This window comes from Candidozyma duobushaemuli, assembly GCF_002926085.2.
Source record: "Candidozyma duobushaemuli strain B09383 chromosome Unknown D_B09383, whole genome shotgun sequence".
NCBI classification, from domain to species: Eukaryota; Fungi; Ascomycota; class Pichiomycetes; order Serinales; family Metschnikowiaceae; genus Candidozyma; species Candidozyma duobushaemuli.
In genome coordinates, this window is record NW_020289898.1 from 689,630 (window position 1) to 713,658 (window position 24,029).

Genomic DNA, 24,029 nt, shown 5'->3' on the forward strand with positions numbered 1-24,029 from the left:
CGTGCGTCGGCTAGTCACAACATCATCTTTTCTCCAAACCCTAGCAAAAGCAAACCACACGAAAAGTTAAACAAGTGATGTAGCCAGTAGGTGTGACGAACGCCGTATACCATACAGTAAAAGACAGTGTACACTAGGACCGCCATAACGACACGGAAGTAAATATTTTTCCCTTCTCCCTTGCGTGGAATTGGAACCCATCCGCTGTATTGGCTCTGAAGTTGTGCCAAAGCAACGATAGGCGCCACAGCTAAAAAGTTGTGGTGTGACGAGAATGGCGAGGTCCAATTGATGCTAAAATTGTGGACGAACACGATCAAAACTGGAATGTTAATGGGCAAAACCCAGAGCATCAACAACATCAAGCTGATATTGTAGTTGCAGGCTGTCTTAGCGTTACGGTGGGCCATGAGCTTGATAACAGTAACGATTTGCAATGCCAATGCGGTCAAGTAAGCAAATTGGTATGGTAAGTAGAATGACACAAGAACAACAAGAAGCGCCAACACACCCAACCTGGTTTTGTTCCATTCAACAAGAGGTGCCTCTTTCTCCTCAAAGCTCCTTGGGAACATTTTCGTCAACCTTCCAACGTAAACTATGAGCTGACCGGTGTAGATTAGGAAGTGGTAGATGAACCAGTTGATGCCAATGGCCATAAGGAAAAATAATGGGCCGAAGTACCAAAGACAGTCTTCCTCGAGACCAAGGTAGAAAGTATTAAGGGTATAGTCAGGATGCAAGCTGATATTGATCTCGTTTCTGCGGTGCCAGACTACCGGGTCAGCGAAATTAAGAATAGCCTGGATGGTCTTGTTTTTAACAATCACCGAAAGCGACCCGAATAGGACAACCAAAATCGTAAAGAGCTTGCGTTCGCAAACACACCCAAGGCCGTACAATTGATCAGGGAACTTGCCTGTGTCGAAATATCTCAAACACTGGAAGACAAACACCAACAACGAGACTGCAAGGCAGTGGGCCACAACGGCTAGTCTGTAACGAAGCACCAAGAGTCTCAAACTGCCCCAAATATCAACAGAAAAGATCACCTTGACGTCTTCCAAAGGCTTGTCTGATTTTGGGTTCTCAGGGTCTACCCAAAGTTCAAGATTAACACCTTGTTGCTCTCTGGTTCTGTCAAATGGCGTAAATGGAGCAATTGCATGGACACTGATATGGGTCTCAGCGCCATCTTTGACGTTGATGTGCCACTTGGTCTCATATGGCTCGTCTCTCCATTGGCGGATAAAAGGAGAGAAATCCTGGCCCTTCTTCTCCAAGTTCTCAAAGCGAACCTTGTAAGCGAGAATGCTGGACCAAGCTCCGGGACGTAGATGTTCAATGCCATAGGTCTGTCAGCAGGAAGTTTAGCCTCGACGTTCGACACCAAGAGGCTGCTCAAATCGGACTCAAGTGTGACATTTGTCTTGCTGGATGATATAAGATGGGCCACGGAAAAGTGCGAGTCGGATGTCTTCAATGGTTCGTGGATGATGATCATATCGAAATTGTCCAAAATCTGGGGCCCAATCTCACAGCCGTAGAAAGATTCCTTGTCGCCGTCGAAGGAGGAGTCCATCAACTTGCGCACATCGTTGCTAGAACGAGGCACCTGGTGGATGTGGGTGAACAAGTCAATACATTCAAGTCCGGCAAAGGAGTTGTCTGGATCGGCGTTTTCCTTCTTGGCCTTCTTACACATAAGAGCACTGGCCGTCTGGGACTCGGCAATCATGGCGTCCTCCCAGTATGTCAAAACTTCCAGAGAAAGGAATTGAAGGGTCTGTCCGGGCTCGGTCATGATGATGTTGACCTTACGAGGACTATGGCGCCTGTTGGTCAATTTAAGGAGTGAATTGGGTCCGAGAAAGTTCACGGTACTCTTGTCCAAGGTGACTCTCACAAAGTCTTTGGTCAAATCAAAGTCCTGCTCCGTGTACTTTTCAAAGCCTGTCATGAATAACTGGCGCAGAAGCTCCATCCGGCGCTCCAAGGGGTACGTTCTGTGAGGAGATGTCTTATCAGCAATGCTCAAGAGCCACTTGGCAATCAGTCTTCGGAGCTGGCGGCACCACACTATGGCCAAATGGTCTGATGGGGTCCAGACATCCTGAATACCGGTAGTAAACATGGTGAAACCATTGGAGGGTGGCACCAAGTAGCCCAAGGTGGTGTAGTCGGCAGGCAAAACGGAATCGAGAAGACCGCCTGTGAGAGAAACCACCGAGACATTGTGGAGTCTCTGGTGAGCCAAGGAGGGCTCTTCCAGCTTCAGGTGAAACCCGTCGTACCAAAAACGGTCGATAGCAGAGTAAACCCGCAAGAGATCACCGTCGAAAGTGAGTGGAGGCGCCGAGTGGGGCGACGAAAGAGTGAGGATGGTATTGACGGATCCTGGAACGTAATTGGGCAAAGTGAGCATGAGTCTTGCGACGATGCCGCCCATGGAGTGGCCCATCAAAATAAGAGACGTGGGCGGGTTTTCGTTGTGGGAGTAAAGCAGGAGAATGAAGGCCACGGCGTCGTTCAAGTACTCGGCCTGGTCCAAGATGGTACGGCCATGGAAGGCCAGGAAGTCCTCGTTGAAGTCGGCAGCAAAGAAGTCGTAGTTTTTCTGCTTGGGGTTGTCGACCACGTTGATGTTTGGATCGAACCACAACACGGACGTCTCGGCAGCTATAGATCTAACCTGACGGTACGACCCGGCGTTTCCTGGAATGAACAAGATAGGGATACCGTCGAGCGCCTGGAAACCCTCTCCTTCCTTCTTGGGAATGGTGTCCTTGCCCTGCTCCCTATAAAGCCACAAGGAGTACTTGGAAGCAAACCGGGTATGCGTTTTGTCAAAAGACCGTATTCGAGCGTACGATGGGTACATTGAAACGGTTCGACATTCGGGAGCGTCGGCGCCGGTGTGGTTCCCGTAAAGGTACGACTGGGCAATAAGCGAAAAAAAGAAAAGCCCTAGTAGGGCCACGAGAAGGACCGGTCGCCTGATGTCCATCTGTGGAGGAAAACGAAGAAGGTGGAGGTGAAATTATGTACAATGAGGTTCGCGCTGTTGATGGTGGAGGCTCAGTGGGGTAGGCCGAAAGAGGAAGGACGAAGATATGAGGGTACGCGTGTGAATTCGGGGGTTTGCGAGGTTCCTGAGCTTTTGGAATTTGACATGGATTCTTTGATTTTTGATTTTTTAAAGTAACCCTTTGTGGAGCGTACGGCTGATGGCTGCGAAATGAGACTTTTCGGTTAAGCACGATGGACAATCGTTGAGGCTACAGGACGGTTTGCGAGCGGGTGCAAAATAAAGTTTCTTCTGGACAGATTTTGAAATAGGGATAACGGGGATTTTGGAAAATGGGTAATGGTGACTTGAAAAAGGGTAAAGGTCGGCTCGGTCCTCGGCACGCGGAAGCACCGAGGATACCCCGACGTGTTCATTGTTGGAGCATGTACGTTAAGGAGGATCCGTTTAGTAATTTTTGGTGGATTGCATTTTTGGTGGATTGTTTATTTAGTGGTGCAACGGTCCACGAACGGAGATCAGGGTGCCATTAGCTAGGGGTTGAGGTCAGCTGAACGTGGAAGACGATCAATAAATTTGAAGAACTAAGCAGGTTTCTTTGGTGACCAGGGATCGGTATTTGTCGATCTTGGCGATGGAGGGGTGAGTGGAATTCCGCTTTCGCTTAGTTATAGGGCACATAGCGGTGGACCCGTACCACACTGTGACCAACACCATGGAGACCAGGAACACCCAACCAAGTCGTTTTCCAAGGCATTTTTTAATTTTCGTATTCTCCCTAATCCCATCAGATCACCAAAATCCCCCACGAAACCGCCCATATCGCTAAGACTACCCCATGTACAGCCTCCACTTAGACCCCATTTAGACTCTGGGGAGATGCATGGACATGCCTCGGTGAGACATTGGTGTGGCGCTGCACCCGATCACATGTCAGCCGAGACTGGCACTAATTCAACTGAGACAGCCAAAGCTACGTATTCTTTGGAGCCCCCTTCCAATTCCGATTACAAAAATCCCAAAAATTGAGTTCGTGGTGGCAGAACGGGCCGGCTTTATAGAGATAAGACACGCGACCTGCACATACACAAGCGATAGCCAGTGCATATCCCCCCAGTCTGTATGACATCATAAGCAACTTTTATTTTCGACATTTCTGTTTCTTAAACAACACCAATTAAGTATGGGCAGAATCGAACTAGTCACACAGCCTTCGAAAGAGAACCTCAACGAGGAAGCACTCAGGGAGGCCACTTTGAACAAACTACATAAGTTGGTCAATGAGAATCGAGATGACGACGACAAGGAAGCCACCAAGAAAGAAAAGGAAGGCCAAGTCCACGGCCGCAAGTCGGAATCTCCAGTTTCCTCTCCATCACGAACTCCATCGCCCGAAGTCGACTACGACGGTTTTGAGGTTCCTTCGGGAAAGATCCCCATTGACGGTAACTTTTCCACCAGTGAAGTCAAGGAGCTCATAGAATTGGCCAGAGAGGACGGCGCTTTGGGCGCAGATATTGACGTCAAGGTTTTGGAGCGCAATGCCTTGGGTAACAGGGTCGTGGTGAGTGAGAAGGAGCAGCAGGAGAGAGAAAGGAAGGAGAAAGAGGGCGCCGAGGGTAATGAATCCCTGGATACCCAGGACGGTGAGTCCGAGAAGGATGACTCCAAGAAGGATGATTCCAAGAAGGATGACCCCAAGAAGGATGAATCTAGCGAAGAGAAGGGGCCCAAGGACCAGACAGAACAGGAGAGCTGATAGACGGCTATATTTATTGAATGAAGGAAGATTGAAGAGCAGTGTAGGCCTAGTAGAGCAATTGATCCCTCCCTCATACAAAGCTTGGTCTCTGAAGGGACCCCAATTGATCGGTTTAGAGCCAGAGGCTGCTTAAGCGAATAGCCTAATGTGCATGTCTACAGTGCATCAACCAAAACCATATTATTAACCAGCAGCTCAATCCAGGAAGTTCTTCCCGTCCAGCTCGCTATCGTAGCTCCTCTTCTTCTTACCACCTCCAAACATCTGGTGGAATCCAGCCACACCAACCTTGATCATCCACACCCACGCTACAAAAAGCGTACCAACACTCAACCACATGCAAACGAACATCGGCGTGCCCAACAGCGCCAGAAAGCCTGCTTTCTTGAACGCATTGACGCCTTTGACGTGTGCAGCCGTTTGCAACGAACAAGCCAAAATATCAAGGAAAAGAGCTCCGCCAATGACGAAAGATGCAAAGAAGCCTGTAAGGAAGCCAGTACATGCACAGCACAGGATAGTCACGGGCAACAAGGATAAAATAGAGCACAAGAGCGCAAGCAAAAACATCAGGTAGGCGATCTTCGACAAGTAAAAGTAGGTTTTCTGGTTCTTGTCGAATTCCTCCGGAACATGGCTTGCACCCAAATTCCGGCTAGGATCGTATGGGTAAGCCGGCAGTTTTTTGGTACACTGCACCTGGCCATCGCCGTAAGGCGTACACATGGCGTACATGGTCCAGCGTCTTTCGAATTTGACGGTGGCCTTGGAAAAGTAGAATTTGTTGAGGAACACCAGGTTGTCCAGGGCACCACTGAGGTTGATGAAGAGGAGCATCACCGTGGAGCCGGCGATGAGCACAAAGGGGATGAAGGTGGCGAAGCGATGAAGCATTTTTCTGTGGATCTGTAGAGAATGGGAATTTGGGTTCTATTTATACTGTTTTACGGGGTACTGATAGCTCTGCTACTGGCTGCGAAAAGGGCCATGCAGCCTCCTCCAGGGCCTCCTGCAAGATTTCCGAAATCTCAAGATTTCGGTACAAAAATGGTACCGTTACAATGGTGAGAGTTCGAGGATTCCAGTGGTGCCATTATTTTCTCCCTACCTCCAGCCAGTGTTGAATTAACGGGGACCCTCTACCTGCTGGACCTGCGCACACCGCCTTTCGTGCTTGCTCGCCTGCCTGATTTGGACAGACGGCTTGTGATGCACACCAAAATGACCTATAGTGACAGAGAACGTGCCTTTCATTACGACGCACAATCGTGCTGGATCATGGGGTAGTCCATTTTTGGATTTCACCGTCAAAAAGCTCACGAGCCCATTTTCTTGATTTTGGCGAGTGTGACGGCTTTCAGTGATCAACGTTTTGGATTAGGAATCTGCCAGTGTTCATCCGTACCTAAGCCTAGCAATTTGGGAAATTAAATTAACATTTAGTAATTAAAGATTTGACTGAACGGCTGGCTTATTTCAGGCTTTTGTACTAGGGGAATGCTATAGTAGTCACCCTCCAGTGCAGATCCCACGTTGGCCCCTTCGAGCAAACCAGCTCAAAGTATGCTAATTTATCGAATTTGACTAAAAAAAAAAAAAAAGACCGACTTTGATTTCAATGTCCATGCTTTGTCTGACACCTCTAGTTCCAGTAGTCTTATCGTGTCTCCTGCACCTGTGCACATCAGCCAGCGTAACAAAGCACTCTTCTTATCATAACAAACCATGTCTGTGGAAGAAGTCAACAAAAGAGTCGATGAGCTCTCTGCTCTTGTTCAAAAACAGAGCGAGGTGATCGCCAAAACTGGAAAACAGATGATGGAGTACCAGGTCAAAGACGTCAAATCCAGAATGGCCTCTTTGAACACGGAACAGCCACAACAGAAGATTGATACGGATGAATTCGCCACCAACGACGATTTGGTCCAGTTGGTCACGGAATTACAGAATCAGCTCGATTTCTTGGAAGACAGAAACGTCAAGAGGGTCTACAATTCTCATATTGCCCAGGATGCCGAATCTTCTACACAAATCGCTCCATTGACCAATAAAGACGGCGAACATCCTCCTGAGTTCTACCCAAGACGCTTGGAGAATTGAAAAACTTGGATGCTGCTTCGCTTTTACAATTGTGTGAGTTCTTCGAGCTCATTGTGGAAAACAACAACCCTGAGGAGGTGGCTGAACTTTTGAAGCTGGAGACACTTAGCGCCGAAGATGCCGAGAAACTCTTCAATCCTAAGTCCAAGTCGCTTGAGGAGAAATTGAAGGCTTTGAAGAAAGAGGATGAGGTGGAGTTGTTTGACGAATTGGCCCGCTTCATCGGCGTGCGTGTTCGCAGAGGCTCTGGATGGTGAGGGCCCGAAAGGGAGAGATAAAGAAGACGAAGAAATCTACAAAATTGAAGGAAGAGCTGAAACGTGTTAGATAGATTCTGATTCTTTGCTTGAGTGTGGAGTGGTGAGAGGTTGGGTGTGCCAGCAACGTGGGGAAGACAGAGTGCTCACATGGCCATACTATGGAGGCGTCAGAACATAGCAATACTGGCGTTGAATGCACCCAGGGGCAAAAAACCTGCCTCTTGTGCTAGTTCGACCTCCAGTCACGTGTTCATACTATCTCGTTAGGGCTGCAGCCCGGTGCGCAGTGATGAACGCCTGGGTGCAGGCCCCCTCCAGGAAAAAATCTTCTCACCTCCACCCAGTGAAAAACTCTTTTGAAGGTTTTTAACCAGTTATCGCCAATCACTAACAATGGGTATGTGACCACCAACGTCCTAAAACACGGCTCTAGAGACCTCCCAGCGTCTCTATCGAACCCGCCGGTATCAAATTCCCCAAAAATAGTACTAACATGTCCAGGTAGAGTTATTCGTAACCAGAGAAAGGGTGCTGGCTCCGTCTTCACCGCTCACACCAGATTGAGAAAGGGTGCTGCCAAGTTGAGAACCTTGGACTATGCTGAACGTCACGGTTACATTCGTGGTGTCGTCAAGTCTATCATCCACGACTCCGGTAGAGGTGCTCCTTTGGCCAAGGTTGCCTTCAGAGACCCATACAGATACAAGATGAGAGAGGAGACTTTCGTCGCTAACGAGGGTCTTTACACTGGTCAGTTCATCTACTGTGGTAAGAAAGCCTCTTTGAACGTCGGTAACGTTTTGCCTTTGGGCTCTTGTCCTGAGGGTACCATCGTCTCCAACGTTGAGGAGAAGGTTGGTGACAGAGGTGCCTTGGGCAGAACCTCCGGTAACTACGTCATCATCATTGGCCACAACCACGACGAGGGTAAGACCAGAGTCAAGTTGCCATCCGGTGCCAAGAAGATCATCAACTCTGACGCCAGAGGTGTCATTGGTGTTGTTGCCGGTGGTGGTAGAATCGACAAGCCATTGTTGAAGGCCGGTAGAGCTTTCCACAAGTACAAGGCCAAGAGAAACTCCTGGCCAAGAACTAGAGGTGTGGCCATGAACCCAGTTGATCACCCTCACGGTGGTGGTAACCACCAGCACATTGGTAAGGCTTCTACCATCTCCAGAGGTGCCGTCCCAGGTCAGAAGGCTGGTTTGATTGCCGCCAGAAGAACTGGTTTGTTGAGAGGTACCCAGAAGACTCAGGACTAAGTGTGTTGCTCACTCTGATGTATAGTAATGAAGCACAAAACATAATCGACATACACTATACTGTAGATGTATTCTAGGAAGAAGTATTAAGCGGTGGACTCCACCTTGGCAGGCTCTACCGGTGCTTCAACTGGCTTAGATTCAGCTGTTTCCTTCACTGCGGTCTTCTCCATTGGTTCAGCTTTTACTTCTTTCACTTCCTTGCCAATTTCCTCCTTACCCAACTCTAAGGCATCGGCGATAGTAGGAGAAGTGGAGTCAATCTGTGCCTCCTTTGGCAGTGCTGACTTCTCTGAGATCGCTGAGGATGGTGTCAATGCTGATTTACGAACGTAGGCCTTGTCGACATGGAACGGGTTTCCATCGAACAAGCAGTTTTGACACTCTTCCATCACCCGGTCAATGGTGTTACCATCCTTGAAGTCAAATTTAATTAGAACATTGCTGCGGCTACTCCAACCCTTTGCAAACCTCTTGGCTTTTGTAATCTTGACCTTAATCGGGTTATAGGCTTTGAAGTACTCCATGATCGCGTCTCGAGTAGCCTTGCCCTTCAAACCACGAATGAAGATGGTGTCGTTGGAGTAAGCATCTTCTTCTGGCTCCAGCATTGAGGACGTAATCTGTTCTCCTGGTGATTCTGGGGATGTAGAGCTCTTCGTCTTTCTAGATGGTTTGGCGCCGTTGTAAGTAGACAGACGTCTCAATGATCCCGGAGGTACAGTTGGATTAGCAGCAACCAGCCCGTTTTGAGCCTGAGAAGCATTAGGAGTATTCTTGGTTTCCTGAGCATCCAGCTTCAAATCATGGTTCTGGGTAGAAGTCACGGCATGTGCAGCTTCTGACTTGGCCTTCAACCCGTTGAGGATCTTCGTGCTAAGGCCATTGGCAGCGCCGTCTTCCTCGTCCTTCTTCCCAGTAATTGGCTGAGCTGCAATTTCAGGCGACCCAGATCCAAGCTTACTAAACCCTCTAAGTGTTCCAATCTTCTCTCCAGGAACATATGGGACGTGATAGCGAACGGTCAAGGTTCTCGATTTGAACTCCGTCGTGTGCAATGTTTCAACAGCAACATTAGCGTCAGCAAGAGTATCGAAAAACGCGTACCCTAATCCCATTGGCTTACTTTTGGAGTGTCTCAAGGGATAGGGCGACAACGGAATCAATACCTCCTTACTGAAGGGTGTTAGTAGATAATGGCGAACCCCAAGAGGTGCCACTTACCAATTGAAAGGAGCGAGGAGCGAAGACAATTCTTCCTCGGAAGTGTGGAAGTTGAGATTAAGAATCTGGACTTTATGGAACATTGCGGTAGACGTGTTGGTCAAAAAGTGGCGGATTTCACGTCTACTTATACTCGGGGGAGCACTTTTTTGCAGCCATGGGGTCCGTACAGTCCACCCCTTTCAGATTTGCATTACATATAAAGAAGGGTCTTTCGTAAATGATTTAGTTATTTGTTTCAAGACTCTTTTGATGAAGTAAAAATAAATTGATATGCTTGAGTATGTATCATGTGTGATGGAGCTGGCTAGGAAGTGACGGTTATCTAGTATAGTCACAATGAGACAAAACGACGGAATTAAATGGCAAGGAGACTTAAAGTTATCCGGTTAATGGACAAACACATTTGCTTCTAGGAGACTCTCGCAATTCTGATAAATAATGGCACGAGTCAAGAGGGAATACCCGGCATAAACTGTAAGTGAAACACAGATAATGTCCCATCAAACCATCTCAACTCAGAATCGGTCGAAATCGAAAACACCAGTTGGTAAGTATTGAAAGAATTTACTCAGGTTCGTTTCTGGAGCAAGAAGCAGAGCTTATGTGGACGATCCCGTAGCGCTCAAATCAGAACCTAGTACCAAGAGAACCACCACCACAAAACCGATTGGTACCAAAATCAATCAAGTGAGGGTATACTCAAATAGGTTCCTGAAGTTGCTCATAGTCCATTATGGGCATATACCTCCCTTAATTAACATTGAGTACTTCAAAGTGTTGCAAGTTCATTATTGAGCAGCATGATCTACAAATGAGAGTTTCAAACAACAACTTGTGATGGGTTTCCTATAAGACTAACTTTAAGGTCTTGCTCATTCCGATCATTATCAATAACTTCGTTCACTCTCAAGTTCCCAGGTTCGAACAAAATGTCCGCCTGCTACACTGATGGACATTATTTTATACCATTTGAGTACTTACGAACACCACTTAGTTGCTCTCCTTCTCGGCAGCCAACACCTTGGCGGTACCACGCAAAGCGTATCTGTGGTTTCTTCTGAACTTGGCGTCCACGTTTCTCAAAGATCTGTATCTGTGAGTCTTAGGCTTCTTGATACCGTTCTTGTGGGCCTTCTTGTTCTGGTTGTGGTTGGTGTGGTTCTTAGACTTAGCCATTTTCTGACGGTTAGTACGGAGTTTGGAAGGATTCGAAGTGGTTATGGTCAAAACAACGTTAGATCTTGATGGAGGGATGGAGCATTCTGGGGAGCTCTAAACAAACGGAGGTTCAAGATTTTCAATAAAAAGGCATTTGGGACTTTAACAGCACTTCGATATAGGCCCTGGACGAGTTTCTGGGGCGGATGGAGACATACCGATTTCTATGTGGTGGAAGAAAGGGAAACTTCTTAATGCGACAGGCTCTTTTTTGCTAGAGTGAGAGCGAAAATTTTGAGGACGGTGTGCAGGGTGAGAGCAGTCACCATGGTCACGTGAATGTACTATAAGCACGACACTCTGAGGGAGAAAACATGAAGTCGGGGCACAAATGAAGCTATTATGAAGAATTAATGAAGAATCAAAGAACTTTGTTGGAATAGAGATGGGTGATTGCTGTCTTAGCGATTTCTGGTCAGATTTTTTGGGGTGTTGGGTGGGTACCATAGGGTCTGAAAAATCGGCTGCGAAAAGGGTAACAGACAGAGTAGTCTCCTAACATATGGGAAGAATGGACTTTGTGAATCTTACTCGAACGATAGATTCTGAACCTCAATAAGAACGAAGGGTACTCAACTTCGAACGATAATGAGCATTTCCAATATTCCTTCCAAGGTACACTGTATGGGCACTACTGGCTCTACATCGACAGGGCATCTCACGAAAACCTGCCGCCAATTCTCTATTTCCGTAACATTCCTAAAACTAAGTATCTTCCGATTAAGCCTGACCGGAGGCCTGGGCAACTTCCAAAGCCTTGGCCTTCTTGGCAGCCTTGTCGTTGTGCTTCTTACCCATGATACCACCACCCCAGTGCTTTCTGTGCTCCTCGTACTTCTCAATGAAGTTGGCGTTGATAGTAGAGACCAACTTGGACAACTCGGCCTCATCCTCGGCAGAAACCTCGGTCAAGGCAGCCACAGAGGAGGTCTTCTTGTGCACCAAAGTGCCCAATCTAGCCTTACCCTTGACGATAGCGTATGGAACGCCCATCTTTCTACACAAGGCAGGCAAGAAGATGACCAACTCGATGGGGTCGACGTCGTTGGCAATCAAAACCAACTTGGCCTTCTTGTTCTCAATGAGGGACACAACGTGGTTCAAACCGTACTTCACCACAACTGGCTTAGGAGAAACGTCGTGGGCCTTCTTGCCTTCAGCGATGGCAGCAGCCTCCTTGGTCAATCTCTCCTTCTTCTCAGCAGCAGTCTCGGGTCTGTACTTGTTGAACAACTTGAAAGTCTGGGCAGCGGTGTTCTTGTCCAAGACGTTCTGGAACTGGGCAATGGCTGGAGGAACCTTCAATCTCATGGACAAGATCTTCTTCTGTCTCTGCAATCTGACGTACTGGGGCCATTTCACAAATCTAGACAAGTTTCTCTTTGGTTGAATGTCCTGGCCAATGCCGTAGTTTCTCTTTCTCGTCTCGACAAGGGGGTTAGCGGTTGGGGCCTGAACGGCCTGGCTCTTAGCAGCCAATGGGAGGGGGGCAACTTTCTTGGCGGGCTGTGTCATTGAGATCAGTTAGTCTGTTGTTCTCCAATAAACTTTCAACGAACAGTCATTCCAACAAATCTCTACAGTATCCAGAGGATACTCAGCCTTTGCACCAAGAAGTGGAAACACATTCTTGTTACAAACTGTCTGCCCGGCTTTGCCGAAGTCGGTTAGCGGTTTGGCTTCTTAACATCGGTTAGCCTGACGACACGTTTCTGTCAGTGAGTTGGCCAAGGGGCTTTCTACGAGCCTTGCTTGTGCCAAAGAAAGGGATCCACTTCCTGGTGCCGTAGAGGCGTGTTCGGAAGATCGTCTTAGTTTAGCGAATGAAACGTACCATTATGTGAAAAAGAAGTGGTTTGTGGGTAGAAAAATTTTCCAGCGCTCTGAGAAGTAGATGTAGTCTGTGCACTCCTGGGACCGGGTACGAATTAGGCTAGCAGGGATTTGATTGAAAGGGAATGTTTTGGCAATGGAAAGTCAATGAAAGTTGGCAGTTCTGTTGTAATATAGGGTTTAAATTTTGAGATATTTGAGATAAGTTTACAATGTAATGCATTGGCGGCGACCCAAGAAAGGTGCTCCGTACCGCTATACTGAGGCTGTCGTAACGTTAAAGAAGCAATAAATGGCATGGAGTTTTGAGATTCATTCACATTTCGATCCCCGTGATTTGATCTTCCATATTCATAAATAATTTTTAATGTCCTAGTGTCACCCATTTAGGACTAGCATCAGAGATGCGATTTGGCTGCAAACAGACCACAAATTCATGGACCAATGTATACACACATAAGCGAGATAAACGACTATTCAGTGGAAAATCCCTTTGTTTTGATAATACAAAAATCAAGTAAAAGAACCGTTGTTTAAGCTTTGTTTAAGAACGAACTGAACCAGCATTGGTCATAGCTCTTCATACTAAAACAAATTCACTTTCAACGACACCACAGCGTTCCATGTTACTTAAGAAAACATAAAATCGTAAATTCTTTTAGCCAAATCACCATTTAAATAACTCTAATTCATATTCCTAGTTAATCCGATGCTGGAGGCATTGCCCGGAGTGTGGTCTATCTACCCGTCTGCCCTGCAGGTCCGAACACCCAGGTCCATCCTTCCATCCCGAAACTAACATCTATTCTTTTCAAATCTTTAAAAAGATGATCGTCTACTTCTCATCTAAAATTCTACAGATACCTATACTTATATCTTGCTACCTGCCATCCCCGGGACTACACGTGCGGTATGGCCCAAACCGCCCTGAACTCCATCGACCATCCTTACCCACTTCCTTTAAGCCACCCCTTCGACATCCTCAAAATCCCAATATAAATAGACCGATCCCCCTCCCAAACTCTATTTTTCTCTTTTTTTACGCTCCTCGCCAGATCGCTAGTGCCCATTTGGGAAAGCGGTTCCGGCTTCTACTCTATCGCGGAAAACAAAACCATCATCACCATCATGCTTCACTACTCCCAGTTGGCCCCACTAGCCGAGACGGTCGCCACGTGGCGTACCAACGTCTCTGGCATCATGGGCTCCACATCGTATGTTCTTGATCTTTTTGTATCCGTTTTTTGCTAACATCAGCCTTGCGTGTTGGATCGTTTTACTCATGCCACAGCTCATTGAGCAGTGGAGAATGAAGTCTGCTGAGGGCATTGCCATTGGCTTCATCACCATCTGGTTTTTGGGCGATGTGCTCAACTTAGTTGGTGCCTTATGGGCCGGTTTGCTCCCTGAGGTCATCTTCTTGGCCGTGTGGTTCTGTATTGCAGACTTCTTGATGATCGCTTCCTACTTCTACTACACGAGGGTGTACCCCAAACACCACAAAAAGCCAAAAAGAACAAGCAGCAGAGGCAGCAGAGGCAGTCACGGCTCCCATGAAAATGCCCCTTTGTTGAGAAGAAGATCTTCTACTTTGACCGATATCGCATTGGAGCCAGAGTACCATAGCATCGTGACCCGTTACGTGTTGCCTATCATCTTTGTTGTTGCTGCCGGAGTGTTGGGATTTTTGTTTTCAGACGCAGCAGCCGATGACGGCAAAAGCCCCAACAAAATCGACGCTGGTCCACAAATCGTGGGCTACTTGTCTGCCCTCTTGTACTTGGGCGCCAGAATCCCTCAGATCCTCCAAAACCACAGAAGACGCTCCGTGGAGGGCTTGAGCTTGCTTTTCTTTTTATTCTCCAGTTTGGGTAACCTCACTTATGCGGGCCAGATTTTGTTCTACCGCTCGGACTCTCAGTACATTGTGTTGAACTTGAGTTGGTTGTTGGGCTCCTTGGGCACCATTCTCGAGGATGGCATCATCTTCGTGCAATTTTACATCTACAAGGGACATCACCAGCATTTGGAAGCCGTTGTCTCCCCATGAGCATTCATTTCTACGCTTAATCGTTAAAACTGTTATAGTACAATATACCCATATTCATTTGCGTCTTTAGTCATATCATTCGTAGTGCTGCAACGGACAGAAGTCCTCGATTGTCCAGTCCGTGCTGAAAAGGTTGAAGTCTAGCAATTCGTTAGGCGTCACACCAAAGAGTGGTTGTTGAGGCTGTTGCTCCACCGGCGTGGGAGTTACCAAAGAAGGCTTCACGTCTTTTGGGCTCTGAGCAACATTTTCGTTGAACGACAGCGTTGTTTCAGACCGTGGCGTAACAGGTCTAGTAGCATCTCGGTGAGCATTTTTGAAAGGGAACGAATCAATCGCCACTCGCTTGGGAAAGTTGGTCGAGTATGGATCAACATCTATAAGGTAATTGAAGTTGATCCACAAATTATCTGTCTGGACGGTTTTAGCAAGGTCTATGCCTCGAAGATCAGCATCGTCAATCGACCGATTACTATAGTAACATAAGTGCCCGATGTCGCCAGCATTCGAGAGTTCTGGTGGGACATCAGTAGGGATAATGTTTTCAAGCTCGTACTGCTGACGTTCAGTCCAGGTAACATTGGCCTTCTTGAGCAAATCAATGTCGGCATTATAAAGCTTGTTCTGGTACACCATGTTGTAGCCGAAGCTGTTAGATTTTGTCGTCTTCCAAGCATAAAAGTACCGCTCGCCAAGTAACTTGTTGAGCTTGAGTTTTCTCAAAACAAAAAACTCGTTTTTGGTTTCGAGACTCTTGAGCGAACTGACCATGGAACTGTTAGTTTCTCCTGAGCTCTCCAACACAATTAAGCTGCAGTTGAGTCGAATTGCAAATCCCAAACATGCAACGGCAATGATGTGAGTGTAAAATAGGATCAATGGGGACATGATCATGGTGAACGTGTCGTCAAAGAACCTGTCGCAAATGAAGAACAACTCTGAACAAAAGTAGTTCATCTCGCTGAATACAATGAGCACCATCTTTCTGAAAAAGAAAAAATCATAACTGTGGTCACCCTTGTACTTGTAGAACATGTGCAAGAAGTAATAAATAGTGGCGATGAAGAGCCTCAATGTGACAAGAATTCGTAGGTTGAGAATCTTGATCGACGGGTGGACATTCGCTGTTTTGTCGTTGAAATAGTCAGGCACCACACCGAATGCCTGCCCGAGCTTATACTCAAAATCGTTGAGACATTGAACCAAGTCCGAACTCTTATGTAAATTCTGAAGATCGACACAAATTTCAAGAAGTGCGAGGCCAGCTAGTTGTGTTTGGTAGATTTTCGCTAACGAGGCAATGGTCTGTTTCTCAAACTGCTCGTCGGCAATGTTGGAAATGCCGTTCGTGTACTCCGGTAATTTAGTATCGTACAGGTTGGGTCGGATCGTGAGCGGACAGAAGAATTGATAGGAGGTGTTGAAGTCCAAAGTCACCAAAAAGTACCAGACTTTACGGCGTAGGAGCTTCGTTTTGTCGTCCATTGGGTCCCACAAGGAGTCGGGGTCTCTATCAAGAGCCAATGAAATTGCCATTTGCGTCAAACTACCGCAATTTTCAATGGTAGCCATTGTGTTGCAGCCAGCCTCGCTCTCCAAGGCGACCGAGCGGTATACACACATGAAGATGGAGGCCTGGAGCACGACAAAGGAGGTTTTGAGCGGCAGTCGAGCTTTTTGCAAGAAGCTGGCAGCCAACTCAATGGCATCCATGGTGATGGGGAATTGCATGGAGAAGTGCTCCTCGTCAGCAAAAGTGCCCATCATGCTGAGCTTGGCCTCGTTGTGGTCCTTGACATTGGAAAATTGACTCATGTATGAGAGACGTAAAATGATGAGCACGTACGCTAGCACGGCAAGGTCCTCTCTATTCTGGATGTTGACATTTTCAACCACCTGGCCGTCGGGCGAGTACTGGACGATGCGGTCGATCTGGGCGTAGGTCCAGCTTTCGTCGATAATGGGGTAATGGGCGTAGAGCTTGCGGAAAAAGCGTCTCATCAAGGCGACTACCAGGAGCTTTGGCGGAAGCACTTTGCGGAGAGAGACGGGGATTGGGTCGGACTCGTGAAAGTCTTTTGTGAAGGTGATGGCCAAGGGAAAGCCGTACTGTGAGATGAGGTTTCGAGTCCGTTTGGTCAAAGAGCCGCCTGCGGCCGCTATTTCCTGGTAGCTGGGGATGTAGCGATCGGCAAAGACCTGCTTGACATTGTCGATGGTGGACTGTTGCACGGGTTTGGCGAAAGTAGACACCGTGATGAGCTTCATGGAGCTGGACTCCTCGTAGTCCCAGAACAAACGAGCGCCCGGTTCCTGCTGAGATAAAACAATGAACATGAGCGGTCTGGCGGTGCGCTTGAGCCCCGTAAACCGCTTGAGCGTGTAGTTCATGCCTTGCAGTAGCACCAGGAAGTCCATGTGGAAGTTGAGCACGTCGCCCGTGCCGACGATGGGATTGACGCCAATCAAGTACTCGTTTTCCTCTAGCACGACGGTCGGCAACGGCGTAGGAGGCGAATTGTGGGATGTGGAGATCAGGCCCTGAGTATGGGCTCTGCTTCGAGCACTGAGGTGTCTTTGAATATTGGCATTCAAGTCATTGGGCAGCAGTTTTTCAAGCAGATCAGACCCATTGGACGCGCCCAGCACCACCGACGACGTTCTCAGCATCGGCGCCTCCTTCTTCACCGGAGGCCCATACTCACATTGTTCCGGGCAACCTCTCTTGACACATTGGGAGCAGGGCTGCTGGAGATCGCACTTTGACTTCTTCGCCCGACACCGGCGGCAGACCTTGGTCAGTCTGTTCCGCTTACGGGGACGAGGTTGGTCGGACATGGCAAAGTGACGAAGGTGTTTTGGGGAAACGAGTGCCCTTAGTAAGAGCTGAGGCTGGTGCGAAAAGTGCAGTGCAGAGTGAAAGAGCGTGAACGTGATATGAATACGCACTGGTGGGGTTTTTGCGGGGCCGAGGAACAGAGACGTTTTTATGTCAGGGAGATGAGGATGCTGCGGTAATTTTATCCCCTGTGCGTTTTGGGCGACGATTGAGTTTGTGGGCTTTTGGCCAACGGCCAAAGTTTCAAGGGTGGTTAGCGCCGCGGAGCCGTTTTCGGACTTTTCTGTTGTTTCCTGGTCCCCTGAGCGGCGCATGAGAACGGGTACTTTTTTTCATTTTTCTTCCACGATTCGACGCACTTTCCGCATGGCCCAGAGATGCTCGAGTACAGTGTGCTGTTTGTGGAACATCTTTTTTTTTTTTTTCGCTCGTGAACGACGTTGCCAGATGAAACCAAAGTCCGTCTCCGAGGCCGATCGAGATTTTAGGCAGCAGGCCGAGGCTGGCGGGCGGGGTTCAGCTTTTTTTTTTTTTTTCTTAGGCTTTTTTGCCATCGAGACGTTGATTTTTTCAGTGGAACGGATTCCGGTTCGTAGATCCCGAGGACTGAGATTATGTCATCACCTGCGCCGCTGATTGTACGTCAGTGGCAAAACTGTTGGGCCCCTCCTCTTCAATTGTAGCAAAAGCAGATGAAAATCGGTTTTCACGTTGTGTTTCGTGGCTAGCGTAACACCATGTGGTGCAATGCAGATCCTACTCAACGTGCTTGGCCTTCATCCAAACCCCACCTCGATCTGGGTGTTATGAGCCGCCGTTGTGTCAATTTTCTTGACGTTCCGCTGGCTTTGCATGCTGGATATGACAATAGACACTGAATCACAAGAACTCAGAAAGCCAACGGGCCATTGTGTGAAACTTCGCCACAGACCTCGTATCTCCGGATTCTTTTCACAGGCATCAAAGCCTTACCAATGCTATCCCTAATGCCGTTTCCACAACTATCAGAACTCCGCTCCGTAGTTGCGTAACCGGATCGCAAGCTCGCCAGAATTGTCAATCTCAATCAAGTTGTTCCGATGCATGAGCTGAACAAGCTGCTCTTCGGGACTACCAGCAGTGATGGGGACCCATTTCTCTGAATCTTGCACCAACCGCAGCACAAGCTGCTGGAGAAGCTGCATGGACTGCTTGATCCTTCTCTTGAACGTGTCTTCATCGACCATGCCGGTGTTTTCCCAGTCCAACATCGCATGAAGCTTGGTGACTACCCTAGCCATATGCTGCTGAAGCTTATCTTCCACTTTCTTAATCCTCGCCATGGCCTCCCGAACCAGCTCTGTCTTCTCTGAAAGCTCGTCGTCCACGTGCTGGGCATTGTGTAGCTTTTGCTCCATGGCCTTAACTCGACTGGGGTGTCCAGCTATACGCTTCTCTAAAAGCGCCAGCATGCTCTTGTAATCCGCCAAAGTTGCTCTCAAACCCTCCAATTCTTGTTGAAGTTCAGAATTGATGTCGCCAAATTCCTCTGTGGCGGCAGTCTGCTGAACCACAGCTTCTCCAGTGAGATGAGCTGCTGTAGCCGTGCCTAACAGGTCGTTTTTCATCACCGTGTAGGGGAGTTTCTGGTACACTTCATAGAGGGCTAGCGTGTGTGCCTTTTGACGCGTCTCTTCGGTCCACAGCTCGTGTTCATTGGCTGGTTCGTCTAGCTTTTCTAGAGCCTGTTCTGCTTGACGTAGAAACTTCTGCGTTCTGTCGATATCCCTGTTGAGTTTTTTCTCGTAGGCTTCTTGGATGGGGTTGGAGATGGCGACGTCTTTTTTCACGTGCTCCTGGAGGAGCTTTTTGATCCTGTCTCCTCTGTTTTGGGATGGAGTTTCCATGTTGTGGTAGTAAGAGCGCGATGTTGATATCGATGTTGATAATGATACAATGAGATGGAAAAGTGGATTGACCGATGAAGAAAAAACAAAAAGGCCAAGTCGTTTGATTCGTCTTTTGATCGTAACATTGGAATCTATGATTATGATTTTTCACTTTTCTAAACCAGGAAGCTATCTGGCATTCTGCTCTATTAAGATATTTCGCAGCCATTCTACAAAACACCGTTTTTCAACATCGCCATTTAAAATCGATTACCAACTCTACAGGCTCAATTGAGCCATAGGTCATAAACATCGTCCCATTTTTCTATAAACCGCCGATTCCCTACTTCAAAAGATCATCCCATGTTGGTAGAGTACCTGGACTCAGTTCCAACGCTGCCTCGTAGTCCTGCTGAAGTTCAGGCCCCACTATGTCTGAAAGTCCCCTGATGTTCTCCACAATAACGCCTTTCGTGGATTTCGTTCCCACCTTGAACTTCTCCACTCGCCGAAGAAGCACAATCCAGGACCCAAGAAGATCATACTTATGAGACCCAAAAAGTTCCCTTCCCTGTTTGTCTTGAGCCTCCTTGAAAGCTTCCACACTGGCATTCTGCACCAGAAGAGCCAGGTCAACGACCTCTGCTCCGCCATCGGCATCAATCAAAAATGGATTCGTGATTAACTGACAAAGCGTGTAGTTGAGTCTCAGAAAGCCGCCTAGAACAGCTCCTCCAAGACGCTGCCTTATTAGATTTTCAGCCTGTTTGAGCAAAAATGTCAAGACCCTGTTGGCGCCGTTTTCGCTTTCCCTTCCTTGAACGTGTGAGATGGAACTGAGTATGTTCTTCTCGAGAACAGCAGTGTAAGACGATATAGGTTTCTCTCGAAGCTCCATCAACCGGTAAAGTAGCGGGTATGCTGCACTCAAAAGATGCAAAGATACATCTGCTGGCGTGAGGCTCGGCAAATAGTGGAGGCACGATTCTGTGGATTCAAGAAAGAGGTCCACATGCCCCGACCTGATCAACACCTTCTCATGGCCAGTATTCAAGACCCGCTCGACCAAATGGCAGCCCTGTGCACGAAACACGGGATCTGAGTCATCAAGAACGTTGAGGATGAAGGTAATGGCTATGGGCCAGTTTGCCTGGAAATCTAGACTGTCATCAGGCACAGCAAGAAAGCCATAAACAGTAGATAAGGCGGTGATGTTTTGCAGCGTTTTCCACTCCTTCCGCTTATCATCCTCAAATATGCTACTTCCAATGCCCGAAAATCCAAGCGATGGACGGAGACCACTGGCACCTAGACCTGTTCTTCTGTATCCACTCAGGGAGACCTTTACGTTGGGGATCGATAGAAGGGAAGGTCTAATTTTTTCCAAAAACGGAAGGGCTAGTTTTTCGTATTCTGGTTGTAGTTTTGCCGCCTCGGTGGCCAATTTGACGTTGCTCCATGGAACCCATGGATTCAAGTATTGGGATACAAGCACGAGGATATCGAGCTTGTCTTCTTCAGTCAATTGGTCATAGACCAAAACAGCCAACTGTAGGAATGGAAGTTTCGGAGAATCCTCGGTGGTTTTAAGGAAATCGTAAGCCCCGTTGGTCCATTGTAGACCGTGTCTGAGGTCCTTCAACACAGTGGTATACTGTTCTGGAGAAAGGCCATTTTGGGCGACGTGCCTTTTCAATTCTTCATTAGAGCCGCCTCCAAGAAAGCCTTTATATAGACCATCAAAGGAATTAAGCAGGCCGCCATTCCCCAATCCATTCAGGGAACTCATCTCTGGTTAGTAGTAAGCGTTGATGTGTGAATCTGCAGGAGGCATCGAGTCCATAGACATGTCAGCTGGAGAATTAAGAGGCGGAGAGTCTTTTTTTGTAATTGAAGAATATAGGGTAATTCAAAAATTGCGATTATTTGCCTAATCTCCAAAGATAAATTGTTTTGTCATCTTGACGGTCTCATCGTATGATGTTCATGGTTTGCAGCCACCAGAACCATACATCCAGTTTACCCTGAAGAATTCGAAAAACACCAAAAGTCCCCCTCCAAATTCAAATTCGCCAGTTTCAAACCACTTTGTCGGAAATCCTAATGAAACTCCCCACACCATCCTCCGTTCCACTAATAGACCCTCTGGGCTGAATTTTCCACATCGGATTCCGCGATCCTACCCCAGATCTCAAACCAACCACTCATGAGAATCCTCAGATTCACCAGAACCCTCCTGAAGTCCGCCGTGACCATCAGCGAGGAGATCCGCCTGGCGCTAGCTGAAAAATCCAAACCGGTGGTGGCCTTGGAATCCACGATTATCACCCATGGCTTCCCGTATCCTGCTAATATCGAGATGGCCAGAAAGGTCGAGGAAGCAGTACGCAATTCCGGTGCTGTTCCGGCCACGTGTGCTTTCATCGAAGGAAAACCGCATGTGGGGCTTTCAGACACCCACTTGGAGCAGATGGCCACGCTGAAGGCCGTCAACAAGGTCTCCAGAAGAGACATTGGGGTCACCATGGCTAAGGGCCTCAATGGCGGTACCACAATCGCTGGAACGATGATCTTGTCACATTTAGCGGGAATCAAGGTTTTTGCCACGGGAGGATTAGGCGGCGTTCATAAGGACGGGCACATTACCATGGACGTGAGTGCCGATTTGACGGAATTGTCCAGAACCCCAGTCAGTGTGGTGTGTTCCGGCCCCAAGCTGATTCTCGACATTGCACGTACCATGGAGTACCTAGAAACACAGGGCGTGTTTGTGGCGACCCTCAATGACAATAAACGCAGCAGGGTCGAGATTCCAGGCTTCTTTTGCAGAGACCTGGGCGTCTTATCACCATATGAGGTTTCCTCATGGAAGGAAGCAGCGTCCATTGTGCACCAAGCCAACAATGTCATGGGTCTTACTTCTTCTAGTTTATTCTGTGTTCCTCCTCCGGCAGATGTGGCGCTTTCCAGTGATTTTATCGATAAGGTGATTGAGGAGGCTACAGCCAAAGCAGCTGAACAGAAAATCCTGGGGAAGCACTTGACGCCGTTTTTGTTGAAAAGCGTCGCCGAGGCCTCCGAGGGAAAATCTGTCCAGTGCAACAAGGACTTTGTCATTAATAATGCCATCGCTGCCAGTCATTTGGCCAAAGAGCTTCTCGATCTCGAGAACGCTTCAGTAAGTAACATTTAGCATTTCTTGTGGTTTGTACTAATAACAGACGAGCTTTGTCCCCTCGACCAGCATCGGGAAGGCGACTAATGAGAGAAAGACTTCCTCAAAGACTATTGAACCATCAAGGAGCTTTCCAGAAAAAGTGGAGACTCTCATTATCGGCCTGGTTGCACAGGATACCATCAGTGTTCTAGACAAAAAAGCTTCCATGGGCGACTCTAATCCCGGAAAGCTGCGTTCTTCAATTGGCGGAGTTGGCTTCAACGTTTCTTTGGCACACAGGTATGCCTCGAACTCAACCTATAGGTTTGTTTCCATAGTGGGAGACGACTTTGCTGGAAAACTGCTTCTCAACGAATTGGAGAAAACACACGGCGACGTGAGTGGCATTAAGGTGGAACCCTCATCCTTGACAGCCCAATACACTGCCATGCTTAATCCTCAGGGAGAGCTTCTTTTGGCTTGTGCCGATATGTCTATTTTTGAAGAAACAGCAGTTCTGTCGTTTTTGAAAGAGCAGGTCTTGAAGGCCCAGCCGGAGACCATAGTGGTTGACTGCAACCTTTCATCTGAAGTTTTGAGTCTGTTGCTTGAAGTTGTCAAAAAGGACTTGGGGTACCAGCCCAAGCTTATAGTTGAACCAACCTCAGGACCCAAACTGGGCAGAATTGCACAGGTGAACACACGAAACTTGGGCGTTTTCCCGAAAAACACTATATCAATGGTCACGCCAACGGTTGCCGAGCTAGAAAACATCCATTCAAATTTCAGCCGTCGAGAGTTGTTTGACGATTATGATGAATGGTTTCCAGCACTCGACTCCCTAGGCATTAACTCCCAGTTCAGAGAAAAACTAGCAGCCCAGGCCAACAAGCACGATGTTCTCAAGCTTCTTTTGGAAAAAGGCGTGATCCAGCAGTGTCTCCAGCTCGTGCCCTACATCCCTAATATTGCCGTGAAGCTAGGCAAGAAAGGCGTGGTTTTGGTCAAATTGAGTACCGATGTGGACAGCTACAAATCAATTCCCACAACTTCGCCACATGCTCCAGCTTTTATTTACACATCTCAAGGACAGGTGGTGGAGGAACAAAGGGTCGGCGTTGTTATAGAGTACTTCCCTATTCCACCAGAAAACGAGAACCTCAAAGTGGTCAATGTGACCGGCGCTGGGGACACCTTTCTTGGGGTTCTTTCCTCCTACATTTCCAAAAACGACTGGCTCGGTTCTGAAGTCAAAAGCATCGAACAAGAATGGGCCATGTGGGAGAGTTTCTACAATGCTCAGTTAGCCAGTGGACTCAGCATCCAGTCCCACGAGGCGATAAGCCCAGAGATCAAGCAGCTCAAGCCAGAAGAAAATTGATGCTACGGCTTTCTTTATTTTTTTCTTATTTTTATACATTTTCG

At 47.8% G+C, this 24,029-nt stretch overlaps 11 protein-coding genes across 11 annotated transcripts; 4 read left to right on the top strand and 7 right to left on the bottom strand. All coding sequences in view use genetic code 12, as the record gives it.

The window, feature by feature from the left end:
* Nucleotides 1-14: 14 nt before the first annotated feature.
* On the bottom strand, nucleotides 15-3,007 carry CXQ87_003909 (uncharacterized protein; the record flags this gene model as incomplete). The annotated part of the gene is made up of 2 exons (XM_025482368.1): nucleotides 15-1,298; nucleotides 1,334-3,007. 2 exons carry the CDS (start codon nucleotides 3,005-3,007, stop codon nucleotides 15-17), a joined length of 2,958 nt encoding a protein of 985 aa, XP_025336986.1.
* Nucleotides 3,008-4,211: 1,204 nt separating this feature from the next.
* On the top strand, nucleotides 4,212-4,787 carry CXQ87_003910 (uncharacterized protein; the record flags this gene model as incomplete). The annotated part of the gene is made up of 1 exon (XM_025482369.1): nucleotides 4,212-4,787. One exon carries the CDS (start codon nucleotides 4,212-4,214, stop codon nucleotides 4,785-4,787), a length of 576 nt encoding a protein of 191 aa, XP_025336987.1.
* Nucleotides 4,788-4,985: 198 nt separating this feature from the next.
* On the bottom strand, nucleotides 4,986-5,684 carry CXQ87_003911 (SUR7/PalI family protein; the record flags this gene model as incomplete). The annotated part of the gene is made up of 1 exon (XM_025482370.1): nucleotides 4,986-5,684. The coding sequence occupies one exon, from the start codon at nucleotides 5,682-5,684 to the stop codon at nucleotides 4,986-4,988; it is 699 nt and encodes a 232-aa protein (XP_025336988.1).
* An 831-nt stretch (nucleotides 5,685-6,515) lies between these two features.
* On the top strand, nucleotides 6,516-8,412 carry CXQ87_003912 (60S ribosomal uL2 domain-containing protein; the record flags this gene model as incomplete). The annotated part of the gene is made up of 3 exons (XM_025482371.1): nucleotides 6,516-6,776; nucleotides 6,875-7,121; nucleotides 7,652-8,412. The coding sequence occupies 3 exons, from the start codon at nucleotides 6,516-6,518 to the stop codon at nucleotides 8,410-8,412; spliced, it is 1,269 nt and encodes a 422-aa protein (XP_025336989.1).
* Nucleotides 8,413-8,498: 86 nt separating this feature from the next.
* On the bottom strand, nucleotides 8,499-9,719 carry CXQ87_003913 (uncharacterized protein; the record flags this gene model as incomplete). Its single annotated transcript, XM_025482372.1, has 2 exons — nucleotides 8,499-9,588; nucleotides 9,637-9,719. The coding sequence occupies 2 exons, from the start codon at nucleotides 9,717-9,719 to the stop codon at nucleotides 8,499-8,501; spliced, it is 1,173 nt and encodes a 390-aa protein (XP_025336990.1).
* Nucleotides 9,720-11,577: 1,858 nt separating this feature from the next.
* On the bottom strand, nucleotides 11,578-12,372 carry CXQ87_003914 (60S ribosomal protein eL8; the record flags this gene model as incomplete). Its single annotated transcript, XM_025482373.1, has 1 exon — nucleotides 11,578-12,372. One exon carries the CDS (start codon nucleotides 12,370-12,372, stop codon nucleotides 11,578-11,580), a length of 795 nt encoding a protein of 264 aa, XP_025336991.1.
* Nucleotides 12,373-13,818: 1,446 nt separating this feature from the next.
* Nucleotides 13,819-14,740, top strand: CXQ87_003915 (uncharacterized protein; the record flags this gene model as incomplete). The annotated part of the gene is made up of 2 exons (XM_025482374.1): nucleotides 13,819-13,904; nucleotides 13,948-14,740. The coding sequence occupies 2 exons, from the start codon at nucleotides 13,819-13,821 to the stop codon at nucleotides 14,738-14,740; spliced, it is 879 nt and encodes a 292-aa protein (XP_025336992.1).
* Nucleotides 14,741-14,815: 75 nt separating this feature from the next.
* Nucleotides 14,816-17,578, bottom strand: MRR2 (Mrr2p; the record flags this gene model as incomplete). Its single annotated transcript, XM_025482375.1, has 1 exon — nucleotides 14,816-17,578. One exon carries the CDS (start codon nucleotides 17,576-17,578, stop codon nucleotides 14,816-14,818), a length of 2,763 nt encoding a protein of 920 aa, XP_025336993.1.
* Nucleotides 17,579-18,583: 1,005 nt separating this feature from the next.
* Nucleotides 18,584-19,465, bottom strand: CXQ87_003917 (uncharacterized protein; the record flags this gene model as incomplete). The annotated part of the gene is made up of 1 exon (XM_025482376.1): nucleotides 18,584-19,465. The coding sequence occupies one exon, from the start codon at nucleotides 19,463-19,465 to the stop codon at nucleotides 18,584-18,586; it is 882 nt and encodes a 293-aa protein (XP_025336994.1).
* A 325-nt stretch (nucleotides 19,466-19,790) lies between these two features.
* Nucleotides 19,791-21,236, bottom strand: CXQ87_003918 (uncharacterized protein; the record flags this gene model as incomplete). The annotated part of the gene is made up of 1 exon (XM_025482377.1): nucleotides 19,791-21,236. One exon carries the CDS (start codon nucleotides 21,234-21,236, stop codon nucleotides 19,791-19,793), a length of 1,446 nt encoding a protein of 481 aa, XP_025336995.1.
* Nucleotides 21,237-21,653: 417 nt separating this feature from the next.
* CXQ87_003919 (pseudouridine-5'-phosphate glycosidase family protein) lies at nucleotides 21,654-23,985 on the top strand (the record flags this gene model as incomplete). Its single annotated transcript, XM_025482378.1, has 2 exons — nucleotides 21,654-22,625; nucleotides 22,669-23,985. 2 exons carry the CDS (start codon nucleotides 21,654-21,656, stop codon nucleotides 23,983-23,985), a joined length of 2,289 nt encoding a protein of 762 aa, XP_025336996.1.
* Nucleotides 23,986-24,029: the final 44 nt, after the last annotated feature.